Genomic DNA, 13,767 nt, shown 5'->3' with positions numbered 1-13,767 from the left:
CTCTCTCTCTCTCTCTCTCTCTCTCTCACTTTGCACCATTACACAATAAATATTCACAGTGAAAATATTTCGTAAGCGCATTTCATGAACCAAGTTATAGGATTTGTTGACAACTCGCATCGAGTTCGTTACACTTCTACCCGGCGTGAAGCACATGTGGTTGTGCCGTCATCGTAAACAAATCCGTTCTACTCATCCAGACGACTTCGCAATGGTGCCGTTGCCAGATCTTTCCACTCTGGAACCCGTTCTCAAAAGATTTCGTTTTGGGACACCCAAAACGCTGGTGCTGTGTGGACGCCAGGCCGAAACGATAAACAATTGTATCGGATTCACCTGAATCCATTGCCGTGTGGACAGGGCCTCAGCTGACTTCAATGACTCATATGATGGCAGACAGCGCCAATGACCAGCAGATCACCCTAACAACCCTCTAGGCTGCCAGCCCCGTTCACACCTGGCCCCCAGCGACCTACACCTATAGGATGACTCAACCACCCTCCTTAGGGTTGCTTTTGGTCCACTCAAGGATAAGTACCTGGAACTCCACATTAGTCAGACAGAACTGAAGAAGCCTTTCAGATGAGAAGTGAAATGTCTTCGAGAATTTCAAGCAAGTCCAGTTGCCTTTTATAGCACCTACAGTTTACTATGACCTCGATGACTGACTGAGAACCTTCACAGACAAGTTTTAATGCTCAGCTTGTCAACATTTGAACTGTTTATGCATATTTTGGATGTGTGTATTGGTCTTTTGCACAGGTACCTAGGAGGAAAGGTATACTACGGATTGTAGACAGTGGAAACACACTTACCACCGATGACATTGTGCAGAGGATAATAAAAAACAGGTGGGTTTTCTTCTTTGTTTTTACTGACATTCTGTATGTTTGTGAACACGGCTATGTGCCAAAAGTAGCAGTGCACACTGATTCGTCCCAGCGTGCACTCAGGAGAGAAATACTGAGAAGTATTTCTCCATTAAAAAAAAAGAAAGAAAGAATATTATTTCTGTGAACGTGTCTGCGTGGTGCTCTGCGATGGACTGCCAAGCTCTTCAGAGTGTGTCCCCACCTCGCATCTAGTGTTCCCAATATCTGGATCCACCAGGATAAAATGATTCAAGAGTCTTTATTGCCATGTGTAACAAGCACAACAGAATACTTACTCCTGCAGTATCACTTCTAAACATAAATCCTAAACACTAAATAATAAAATACAGTAGAAATGTACAATACAGCACAATCAGTGTTGTAGTCAAGTCACTAAACCTCAAGTCCGAGTCCAGTCTGGAGTCCCCAGTGTTCAAGTCCGAGTCAAGTCAGTCATTTATATTAAAAAAAAAAAAATTTTGAGTTGAGAACAAGACTCCAACCGCACCATTTGACGGTGGCTGTTTCAGCGCCATTAACATTAGTTTGTTCCTGAACATGATGTATGAACAGGTGAACGTGCATTCTCTTTGTCAGGGAGTGTGAAGTATTCTGTCAGAGATGAATGCAAGTGTGTTTATTAATACAAGTGAAGACAGGTAAACGCTCCAGAATGGCAGGCAAAATCATAAAATGGTGAAACAGGCGATAGGTCGAGCGAGGCACAAACAGGCCATCATAGACTCAACAGAATCAAAGACGAGAAGCAGGAAATAAGGGATCAGGAAACCAAACAAGGAAATAAGGCTTGGCAGTGTGTCAGCAACGCAACTCAATACTTCGCAAAGTAAGTGCATTTTCACATAAGCGCACTGATTACGCCTTAATTCTATGCAGGTGCGAGTCGTTTACGGAGCGCGCCTGAGAGAGTTCACTAGGGCATGCAGATGTGACACTCTTGCATGAAATTAGTACAAAAGTTAATGTCGATATAAATATCTTGTGCCAAATTATTATGGCATATTACAAAAAAATAAAGAAAAAAAATCCGGGTCCTCAACTCCAATTTACAAGTCTGAATGCAGTTAATGCACTAGTCCGAGTCATCAGTGCTCAAGTCCAAGTCAAGTCACGTCACGAGTCGGACTCAAGTACTACAAGCCTGAGTGCAATACAGTAAAAAGTACAATAAAAAGTGACTAAGAAGGATTATGTGCCTGAGTAAGACCATGGCCTAATGGTTAGAGAAGCAAGAAGCAGCTTTGGGACCAAAAGGTCACCAGTTCGATTCCCTGGACCAGTAGGAATGGCTTGAGCAAGGCACCGAACCCACAACTGCTCCCCAGGCTGCTTTGTGTATGTTGTATGTTGCTCTGGATAAGAGCATCTGCTAAATGCTATTAATGTAATGTAAATGCTATGGTGATTAGAGGGAACATGCTCAAGTGGATCAAGGCTTTCCTGACAAATCACACCCAATCAGTTTCAATAAATGGTCTCTAGTCCTCTACTAAGCCTGTGCTTTCTGGGGTCCCACAAGGCTCGATTTTGGGTCCTGTTTTCTCATCTCATTATCTCTAGCCGCTTTATCCTGTTCTACAGGGTCGCAGGCAATCTGGAGCCTATCCCAGCTGACGACGGGCGAAAGGCGGGGTACACCCTGGACAAGTCACCAGGTCATCACAGGGCTGACACATAGACACAGACAACCATTCACACTCACATTCACACCTACGGTCAATTTAGAGTCACCAGTTAACCTAACCTGCATGTCTTTGGACTGTGGGGGAAACCGGAGCACCCGGAGGAAACCCACGCGGACACGGGGAGAACATGCAAACTCCACACAGAAAGGCCCTCGCCGGCCACGGGGCTCGAACCCGGACCTTCTTGCTGTGAGGCGACAGCGCTAACCACTACACCACCGTGCCGCCCGGGGCCTGTTTTATTTCTGTTATATATAAATGACATCTCATTGTCGGTAAAATCAAATCTTCGTCTTTTTGCTGATAACTGTATCCTTTATAGAGAAATTCGTGAGGTACAAGATTGCTGGGCCCTACAGGATGACCTTGATCAGTTGTTTCTATGGTCAAAAACTTGGCATTTCAATTTTAACGTGAAGAAATGCTATCATCTTGGTGTAACATGTAAGAAAGTACCTACTGAGTTCCAATACATTTTAAATGGACAGTCTATTTCTAGAGTCTCTTCAGCACTATATCTTGGGATCACTGTGGCAGATACCTTGTGCTGGAATGAGCATATTAATAACATCTGCAAGAAGGCAAATTCAACTCTTGGGCTACTGCGTTGTATCCTTAGTGGATGTGATCCAAAAGTTAAAGATCAAGCCTATCGTTCGTTGGTGCGTCCAAAGCTCAGATATGGTTGTAGTGCGTGGAACCCCTATACGAGTACTAAGCAGAGTATCGACCAAATTGAAATGGTCCAGCGTCGCACTGCACGATTCATCTACAATGACTGTTCTCGTTTTAGCCATGTGACTCCAATGATAGAGCGTCTTGGTTGGGATTCTCTTGAAGATCGCAGACTTTTCTTTCAAGCCAGTATGTTCTACAAGATCTTAAATGGACATGTTGGCATTTGTTTCCCTCCTGAAGTGCGTCAAATTACAAGAGCTACTAGACTACCAAACACTCGTCCTTTTCATCAAATCAGTGCATCAAAATGTTTTTAAGTTTTCTTTTTATCCAAGGACGATAACATGGAATAATTTACCTATAAATGATTTAAATAATTTTAAATCCATTGCTCTTGCAGCCATTACGTCATAAGCAAGTATTTTATATGTTTTTAGATTATATTGTAAATAGATTTTGTTGACCATTATATTTATATATTTTATTTATATTTTTATTTAAGTTTTTTTTTTCCCTCCTAGTATAGTGTATGCTGTTTTTAGGAGTATTTTCATTAAAGGATTAAAGGATTGGTGAAAAAAAAATATGAAGCAACAATAATAATAAATTAAATGGTAAGTGAGCAGAGCAGTGTAGTACATTGAAAGTGCCTGCCTGGTATGTAGCTGACTTCCCAGTGTAATTATAAGTCCAGTAATTGAGCAATTAACAGTTCAGTCGGTGCACTGCTCGTGGATAAAAACTGTCCTGGTAGAAATGCTGTGGTACTGCTGCCCGGACCAAAAATGATTACTGAAGAGGAGTGCAGAGCCTAATCTAGGGCGCGTAATACATGATAATACACGTTTTTTATCTGTCTGTCGCACATCCACTTTTTGGGCACGAGAGTGATATCGCGTATCTATTCATTTTGTCGTGCATTTATAAGTAGAGAGTGTGTAGTCGCGTTTTACTGAATCTTGTGCGGTCAATTTGTCAGCACCAGCTAGCAAGCACTGCGGTAAATATAGCGTTGCTTACACACCAATCGGAAAATATCGGAAAGGACCGAAGTATTCCGAATGGTTTATTTAGTGGGTAAAACAGTTTTGTGAACTATTATATCATTGGTCACTGAACCGGAAGACAGTGCATCTCAACCAATCGTGTGAAGTGTTTTAAAAATACCCAAAAGCACATGGCATATCGTTCTGTCTCATCCAAACATAACATTCAGACCCTCCAGGATTTCGCGATTTGCAACATCAACGCAAATTCAACCAATCCCCGTGAATTCAGGGCGGTGTTGCAATTCTATCCAATCACCGCAACTTTCCCGCAAATTTGACCAATCGTTGGCGTCGTCTTGCGGTGATGTCGACAAACTACCTTCCGCCTTACTTCCGTGTATACGTTCAAGAAAAGCAGCATGTGCGCAGTGTTGCCAGATTGGGCGGTTTTAAGTGCATTTTGGCGGGTTTTGAACATATTTAGGCTGGAAAACGTCAGCAGTATCTGGCAACATTGCATGATGTTTACAGTGAAGGACTGTGTGCACTTTATTTTTTTTTTTACTTAATACAAGAAATTAATGGATGCCAACATTTTTGCCAAAATGGTATTTTTATTTTCCATTGTTTAGGCAGCTTTAGCATCATACTGTGAGATTCTGTTCAGATTGTTTTTTTTCTTCTATGAAGCCTGAGCCATTTATTTTATTAGTTTATAATTATTGTTTAATTTAGTCTTCAGGAGAGACTGCCTGCACACAGTACTAGTATTAATAGTTTTTTTTCTTACATGAAAGCTGAGGCATTTATATTATATTTTAAGGTAACTTCATGTTGTGCTGTGAGGTTCTATGCACTTTAACTTTTGAACCAACAGGTGCATTTGGATAAGTAAAGCCTATTTTTCTGCATTTTTGTAGTCCTGGTAATCTTACACATTCTACATGATTGCTAGTTTTTTTTTTTTGAGTAATTTGTTTAATTTTTCTTGTTGAAAGTTCAATTTAGTATTATGTTAATGATATTCTAAAAGTAAAGATTAATAAAAGTGTTCTGTTTATAGATGTACTCTTGAAAATATCTACCAATGTATTACTTATTTTTCTGTCCCCACTAACTGGAACAAATGAGGGATATTTTTACCCATGTTAATATTTTCTGTCCCCTGTTTCTACAACTAGTGAGGGATCTGTCCCCTATTTTCAAATTCCTAGATTAGGCCCTGGAGTGAATCGATACTTACAGTTAAATACTTGAATTGCTGTAACTATTTAACAGGGATTAGTTCCCCAACAATACACCAGTAATGATGCGTGTCCTCAAATGCCTTGATGTCATTAGATTTAGCATTTATATGAATTCTACAGAGAGAAGCAGTAAACGTACACTATTACTGCTTCACCATCCATCGTGTATTCCTTCCTCACTGTGCGAGATCCTTTTTACAAAGGGCAAATATCGTACACCCGTAAACTTCACATTTACTAATCATCCTACTTTTGCAATCTAAGACACATTTATTATTACAAAATCATTAGAGGTGATGCAACTTTGTCTTTGTACTTAGAGTCAGAGACAATTAACTATATGGGAAAACCCCAACCTCCCATAAAATTTCATTAAAATCTATATTATACTTGATAATACATCACTATTCAACATTTGAGCAAATCAAATCTCACTGAATGTGATAGACTCCATAACCATTTTATGTAAAACTTTAATACAAATGTTTATAGCTTGTTATTTTATCATTGTAAGTGGTTGGAGGCAGTATACACACGATGTGTAGGTCTAGATATCTTGCTGTCACAACCTTCTGTGAAATTGAGCTAGTTTGTTAGCAGCTTAGCCAGTTACCATACCAATTTTTTTTTTACTCTTCTATAAATCATAAAAGTCTGGGAATTAAACAGAACTAGCCATACCAAAAGATGAAACAAATAAAAAGATATATATGCACACTAGGGCAGCACAGTGGTGTAGTGGTTAGCGCTGTCGCCTCACAGCAAGAAGGTCCGGGTTCGAGCCCCATGGCCGGCAAGGGCCTTTCTGTGTGGAGTTTGCATGTTCTCCCTGTGCCCGTGTGGGTTTCCTCCGGGTGCTCCGGTTTCCCCCACAGTCCAAAGACATGCAGGTTAGGTTAACTGGTGACTCTAAATTGACCGTAGGTGTGAATGTGAGTGTGAATGGTTGTCTGTGTCTATTGCCGCTTTTCCACTACCAACGCGGCTGAGTGGGGCTGTTGGGGTTGCATTTCGACTACAACCGTGCTGAACCGTGCTGGCTGGAAGTGGGTGGACACATTGGGTGGAGTTAGCGAAAGTGGGTAGACGTCACGTGATGTCGTTAGGCGGCGCAAACAGTGACATCAGTGAGCTTTTAAGCGGTAGTCTCACGACCCGGATAGTAAACAATAAACATGGAGGACATGGAGTCGTTAGTGTTGCTGGTCTTGGTGCTGTGGCTTGTTGTCACCGACAACGCCAACAGATACTGGCAAGAGCGTATAGATGAGGCGAGGCGCATAAGGCTTCAGAAATTCTCATAATTCGTAATTCTTCTTCTTCCGGGTTTACGGTGTTTACAGATCTCAGCATGCTCGCGGGGCATGTGAGGACACTCCTCCTCACCAATCAGTGCACAGGGGAGTGTTTCCTCACGCCCCTAGCCCCACTCGGCTCGGTTTGGCTCGCTTCAGCCCCACTCCAAAACCGTGCGAGTTTTGGGTGCTGAGTAGGGCTGAAGCGAGCTGAGTCATGCTGTTCTGAGGTAGTCGAAACGCGAGCCGTGTCGGGCTGAAGTGAGCTGAAAAAGGGTAGTGGAAAAGGGCCATAAGTGTCAGCCCTGTGATGACCTGGCAACTTGTCCAGGGTGTACCCCGCCTTTCGCCCGTAGTCAGCTGGGATAGGCTCCAGCTTGCCTGCGACCCTGTAGAACAGGACAAAGCGGCTAGAGATAATGAGATGAGATGAGATATGCACACTACACATATGAGTAAAAGTTCCCAGACCTGACTGAAACTGGTGCCACAAAGTTGGAAGCACACAATCATACAGAATTTATTTGTCTGCTGTAACTTTAAAATTTCCCTTCAGTAAAACTAAGAGGTCCAATCATGTTCCAGCCCGACAATGCCCCAGTGCACAAAGTGAGCTCCATTAAAACATGGTTTGCTAAGGTTGACATTGAAGAACTTTAGTGTCCTGCCCAGACCTCAACCCCACTGGGATGAACTGGAATGCTGACTGTGCCCCAATCCTCCTCACCTAACACCAGTATCTGACCTCTCTAATGTTCTTGTGGCTGAACGATCACAAATCCCCACAGCTACACTTCAAAATCTAATGGAAAAGCTTCCCAGAAGAATGGAGGTTAAAAGGATGGATGTTCAGAAAAGCACATATGGGTGTGATGATGTAGTCCTGGGTATGACTTTAAACTGCAACCGGTGGTGAGTCTCAGGTCCAGGAGGACTTGAGTATTGGGGAAAGTGGAGTTACTCCTTAATCACCATTGCTCTCAGGTCCACTCTGACCCGGAGTGGTAGCACCTGCCTGGGTTAAATAGTACATCACCAATAAGGCGCTGGCAGCAGGGCACTTTTCAGTGCAGTGTGGCAGATAAACCAAACAGGGTCAATGGCACACCACCAGATGGCATGTGGAAGAGCCACTCAAATGGCCTACGGGTGGCATCACTCGGCAAGTCAGTTGTCACTATGTGGCAACTTCCATACCCATCAGGTCTGTGGCACTTTTGTGCACCACTTGGCATCAGGTCTGGAGGTCCAAAGAGACAACACGATGGGGGCACGACATTGCTTGTATTACCTTACTGTGCAAGGTGCTTCATTAGGAGAGGAGAATAAGTCTGGGGCGAGCCTCATGGCCCATCTGCATTTCTGTGCATCCTAGTGAAGCAGTCATCATCGCTCGCGATGGACAGCCAACAAATATGGGCGTGTTGATCAGGTGTCTACAAATGTTTGGCCATATAGTGGACTTTAAGAAGAGACACGTGTGCTTCCTCTCTCTTTTTTTTTTTTAAACACTATTTAGAGTTTAGTTCAAATGTTCATGTTTTGCTCTGTCTTGGCATACTCGTACATTTCTTCACCTGTTAAATTACACTGCATAAGAAATAATTGTCCTTTATTTTGGGGCATTGTTCAATCTTGTTTGTTGACTTTTTAAAGTAATTCTTTAGAATTTAGCTTTTTTTTTTAAGCTAATTTTCAAAAGTTGCAATTTAATTGCTTTTTCCATTTCATATTTTAAAAAGACTATTAAAGTTTCATTAAATATGTAGTAAATTAATATGTAATACTAATATCAGACCAATGCATAATAGACATCGGTCCACAGTGCACCATGAACAGAAGAGCTTTGATAATACGCACTGCTTTCATAAGGTTTCTTACAAAGGCTTCTTTTTATGTATAATAAATAAAAAAAAAAAACATTTCACAAAGCAAACTTTTTCGCCTGCCAGGCTGCTGTTCGAGGCCAGGAATCAGAAGAAGGAGGCAAAAGAGATGGCAGTGATCCAGGCCATGAAGAGGCGGGAGGAGGAAAAGGCGAAAGAGAGATCTCAGGCTGTGCTGTAGAACATCGAGTACAAAACACTGACCCTGAAACGCCCCAAGCCCTCTTCAGTTCAACCTCCGATGTGTCCTTATACACTCTCCGTTACACTGGAGTAGTTCTTGTACTGTGTGTGTGAACCAGGGCTGAACGATATGGACAAAATTTCATATCTCGATATTCATGCCAGATATCTCGATATCGATATCGATACGATACGATATGACTACGGGTTCGGTGAAAACCAAGCATTTTTCAGAAAAATACAAACATCATAATACAAAAAAATGTGGAAAATGCAGTTTTATTTTTAAGAACTCACTGCCAGTCATCAACATTAACATAAATTACGAATAAATAAATTACAAATCAAACATTTTCCTGCAGCTCTGCTTTAACAATAGGTCTGTGGTTGTGGCGAAATGATCGATTTCACGGAGCTCGGATTCAACATTCATTTTGCACTCATTATAGCGTTTCGGAATGGCCGCTTGATTAAAATGTGTGCGGGATGGTATTTTATAACGCTTGTCCAGCGTCCGAACCATTTTTTAAAGCCCTCTTTCGAGACTGTGTACACAGGTACCATGTCTTTTGCAATGTGGTATGTTATAGCGTCTGTAATTTCTTTATGTCTGGTGGACGTCGACTCGTACGGCGTAACGCTACTGAACGCATCAGCAATCAAACTTTGCTTTGGCTTATTTTGGGCTGACTGAGAAGTCCCCGGTGTTTCTCTCATTGTCATACACTCTTCGTGCAGCACGCGATGGTGTTGTTTCAGGTGGTGAAACATGTTTGTTGTGCTTCCTTGCTTCGTCGCAATTTTTGCTAAGCACGACCTGCACAACACCTCACTCTGGTTAACATCGTCCTTTTTGAATACGAAATACCTCCAAATAATGGAGGATGATTTATGTTTTGGCACCAAGTCAGATTCTGCACCGCCACCGGCCGCATTATCTTCCACACTCATTTTCTTTCTTTTTAATTTCCCCGCTGTGTCTGTAGTGTGCGCGCGCGTCAGTCTCCGTCTCCCTCACTCCCGCCCTCATATGTTTGTCATTGGTTGGCTTCAGCTGTCGATCCACAGCAAGCATGAAATAAGGTTTGTGGTTGGCTGGGCTTAGCGGTGCATTCAAGGGCAATCGTAAAAATGATGTTTGTTGTGACTGCCAGAGCTGTACATGCGGGGAGGGGAAATCTATATCGTTGCTTTTTCGATATTAATATCTTGAATGTTCATATCTAGATATAGATACGATAACAATATATCGTTCAGCCCTAGTGTGAACCACCAGCAGCTGTGATGAAACTCACTGTTAGCATTACCAAAATCTTTGTAAACTGCTTGTTTTGTTAGGAGTGTGTCAGGAAAAATGTGTGGCTGAAAAACCCTCCTCTAAAACAGGTGTGTGAAAGAGAATACAGTGATCTCGGAGCACTACTGATAACCCCCTGCTAGTTAACAGGACAGATTGGGGTTAATGAGAACACACACACAACGAATGCCACAGTGACACACAGCTAAACAACTGCGGTTTTTATCTAGACGTCACAGAAAACGCGTCTAACTTCAGTCATTTTAATTTACAAGCATTTTATATGTAATATTTGTAATCAGCCACCCTTACTTATTCAGAGCAACCGAAACAGGACTGCTTTGTTGTCTTGAAAATATCTTCACATTAATTTAAATACCATTAAGACGAAACCCGGTTTGAGAGGAGTTTACACAGGTATGAAAACGGAGTGCAAGTGGAGGTTTTTTTTTTTCTTCCCCTCATTACATAAATCACATGAACGTTGCCTTTGTAAATCTGCTTGCTCTTTGTCGCCATGCCTCAGTATTAAAACTGTGCAAATGATCTGAAAAGACATTATATGAAGGCTGTTAGAAGGGATTCTTAGTGTTTTAAGGTTTAGGACATTTCTTTCCCCTTAATGGTGGCATTCCTGTGTGAACAATTCACGAGGACAATGTTACGGTGGCCGGGAAGTGCAAAACAAAATTACAAAATGTGAAACACCTTTGCAAAACACTTTTTTACCAAGGACAAAACAAACTGACATCTTAGAAAACAAATTGACAAGACGCGAAATACTTTTACGAGCGCCGAGACAAATTTACAAACGAAAATCCTCATGGAAGGGGAATGTACCAAATGCCGCAAGCAACCCAGAAGTATGGTGGGTGGGAAATGATCGAGTGAGCGGTCAATTCGTGTTGTCTTGTTCCTTCTGTCTGGTCCGTGTCCTTGAAAAATTCTAGAGACCGTCCACACGAAAAGCAAAGCTGCGTTAAAGCGGTTTGTGCGTTTTCCACAAAAGGAGTAAAACATCATTTGGTCACAGTCGACGTTCCGTCACCGTAAACTCCATAGAAGACGACACGAATTGACCGCTCACTCTATCACTTCCGGGTCGCTTGCGACATTTGGTACATTCCCCTTCTGTGAGGATTTTCGTTTGTAAATTTGTTTTGGGACTGGTAAAAGTGTTCCGCCACTTGTAAATTCGTCTCAGTGCTCATAAAAGCGTTTCGCATCTTGTCAATTTGTTTTCTAAGATGTAAATTTCTTTTGTCCTTGGTTTAAAAAAAAAAGTTTTGCTAATGTAATTTTGTTTTACGGGGCGGCACGGTGGTGTAGTGGTTAGCGCTGTCGCCTCACAGCAAGAAGGTCCTGGGTTCGAGCCCCGGGGCCGGCGAGGGCCTTTCTGTGTGGAGTTTGCATGTTCTCCCCGTGTCCGCGTGGGTTTCCTCCGGGTGCTCCGGCTTCCCCCACAGTCCAAAGACATGCAGGTTAGGTTAACTGGTGACTCTAAATTGACCGTAGGTGTGAATGTGAGTGTGAATGGTTGTCTGTGTCTATGTGTCAGCCCTGTGATGACCTGGCGACTTGTCCAGGGTGTACCCCGCCTTTCGCCCGTAGTCAGCTGGGATAGGCTCCAGCTTGCCTGCGACCCTGTAGAAGGATAAAGCGGCTAGAGATAATGAGATGAGATGAGATGAATTTTGTTTTACATTTCCCGGCCACTGTACAATATGGGTCCAGCTGGATTCTTATTAGAGATTGTCTTTTCATTGTGTGTGTGTGTGTGTGTGTGTGTATTCAGGTCTGTGAGAGAGAGAGAGAGAGAGAATGAGAACTTGTACTTGCTACATATTGAGGACCAGAATATGTTTTTTACCAACAGAGTGAGGACATTTTTGGGAAAAGCTGGTCCTCACTTTTTCAAAGGGTTGTTTGAGGGTGAAGACTTAGTTTTTGGGTTCAGGTTAGAATTAGGGTTAGGCATTTAGTTGATGGTTAAGGTTAAAGAGGCTATGGAATGTGTTGTCAGTGAAGCCCCACAAAGATAGCAGTACAACTCTGTGTGTGTGAGAGAGAGAGAGAGAGAGAGAGTGAGAGCATACTGTACGTGCCTGTGTGAAGAAAGACATCAGGACTTTAATAACCCTCACCGGCAGTCCAGATTTCGTGTTAGATTTTATAATCTGGATCTGTTATCACACAACTTACAATCCATCATCATACTGTAAATATGTATTTTATATAACTTAATATAATAGATCTCTATCTGTCTCAGATTTTAAATAAGCTAATCTGGAAGAAGTTTGAGGTTTTTTTTCCCTGTATGAAATCACTGAAACAAATGTAATATTATTCAAAGACAGAATTAATGATTGTTTAATTTCATCCCTTTTAATGGCACAGACTTAAACCCGAAGGCAAAAGATTGTCTCTCAGGACGGCTTCGTTATCTATTTTTACCTTGTTATTCTTATTTTAATACTTGACATTTTCTTTCCCCGATATTACCTATATGGATCTAATCTAAGACATACTAATGCATAAAGGAAAGTGTTCCAAGGTCTTCTTTTTGAAGACAATTACATAATCAATAATTTACTTAGAAGTGTGGGACTGCTATGAATTATGTAGCCTATAATATTCTGCTAACTTGGGGCATTTCCAAAACTAACTTCAGGTATATTTATGGACCCCCCCCCAAAAAAAAAATGTTTAAAAATGTATGCGTTTCTGTTTCTCGATTCTAAAACATAAGCTAGTTGTGGAGGTATGACTGAAAGCATGATGTGCAGTGCAGTCTGAAAACCAGCCTTATAAGGAATAGGGCATCGTCCCATGAAATTGCCTGGTGCTCATTTAATTAGACCAAATTGTTGCAGCTTTTCAGACCATCAAATATCACAGCAGATGGTATAACCCTAAATTATTAGTATTTACTTTTGCCCCTCTTAAAACTTTTGAGAACTGAATTTATAGTTTACACCAATTTGTGTAAAGGCTGCTGAGTTCAGTCACTAGAGGGCGCTGTGCATCTTAAACTCGATTACAAATCTGCAAAAAAGTAAAATAAAATAAATAAATTAGAAGAAAATCCTGTAAATGGAAGATACAACTGCGATAAATGATTTCACTGTCGTAATTTTGCAGCTTCAGTACAATCATTTGCATTGTACTGAATACAAGACATAGTTTTGCGTACCTTATTAGGTCACGTTCATGTCAAACTATCATTATTTTCATGTACAGTACAAGTACAAAAGGTCGTAGGCGCAGACAAAAATGCTGTAGAGCAAAGATGCCATGAAAATTAATGAAATTAACCATTTCTACATTTAAATAAATACTATAAAGATCAGGGGCGGCACGGTGGTGTAGTGGTTAGCGCTGTCGCCTCACAGCAAGAAGGTCCGGGTTCGAGCCCCGTGGCCGACGAGGGCCTTTCTGTGCGGAGTTTGCATGTTCTCCCCATGTCTGCGTGGGTTTCCTCCGGGTGCTCCGGTTTCCTCCACAGTCCAAAGACATGCAGGCTAGGTTAACTGGTGACTCTAAATTGACCGTAGGTGTGAATGTGAAGATGTGTGAATGGTTGTCTGTGTCTATGTGTCAGCCCTGTGATGACC

At 41.8% G+C, this 13,767-nt stretch overlaps 1 protein-coding gene across 1 annotated transcript in view; it reads left to right on the top strand.

Moving 5' to 3' along the window:
* LOC132869195 (ethanolamine-phosphate cytidylyltransferase-like) overlaps window positions 1-10,890 on the top strand; it is a 75,211-nt gene extending 64,321 nt beyond the window's left edge. The window contains exons 12-13 of the mRNA XM_060902527.1: window positions 763-851; window positions 8,740-10,890. Of these exons, the coding sequence (XP_060758510.1) occupies window positions 763-851; window positions 8,740-8,854 (204 nt within the window). The 3' untranslated portion in view covers window positions 8,855-10,890. The remainder of the gene's footprint in view (window positions 1-762; window positions 852-8,739) is intronic.
* The last annotated feature ends 2,877 nt before the right edge of the window (window positions 10,891-13,767 follow it).

The sequence above is a fragment of the Neoarius graeffei genome, chromosome 20, assembly GCF_027579695.1.
Source record: "Neoarius graeffei isolate fNeoGra1 chromosome 20, fNeoGra1.pri, whole genome shotgun sequence".
Classification (NCBI taxonomy): Eukaryota; Metazoa; Chordata; class Actinopteri; order Siluriformes; family Ariidae; genus Neoarius; species Neoarius graeffei.
This window is presented reverse-complemented; position numbering and strand designations above follow the sequence as displayed.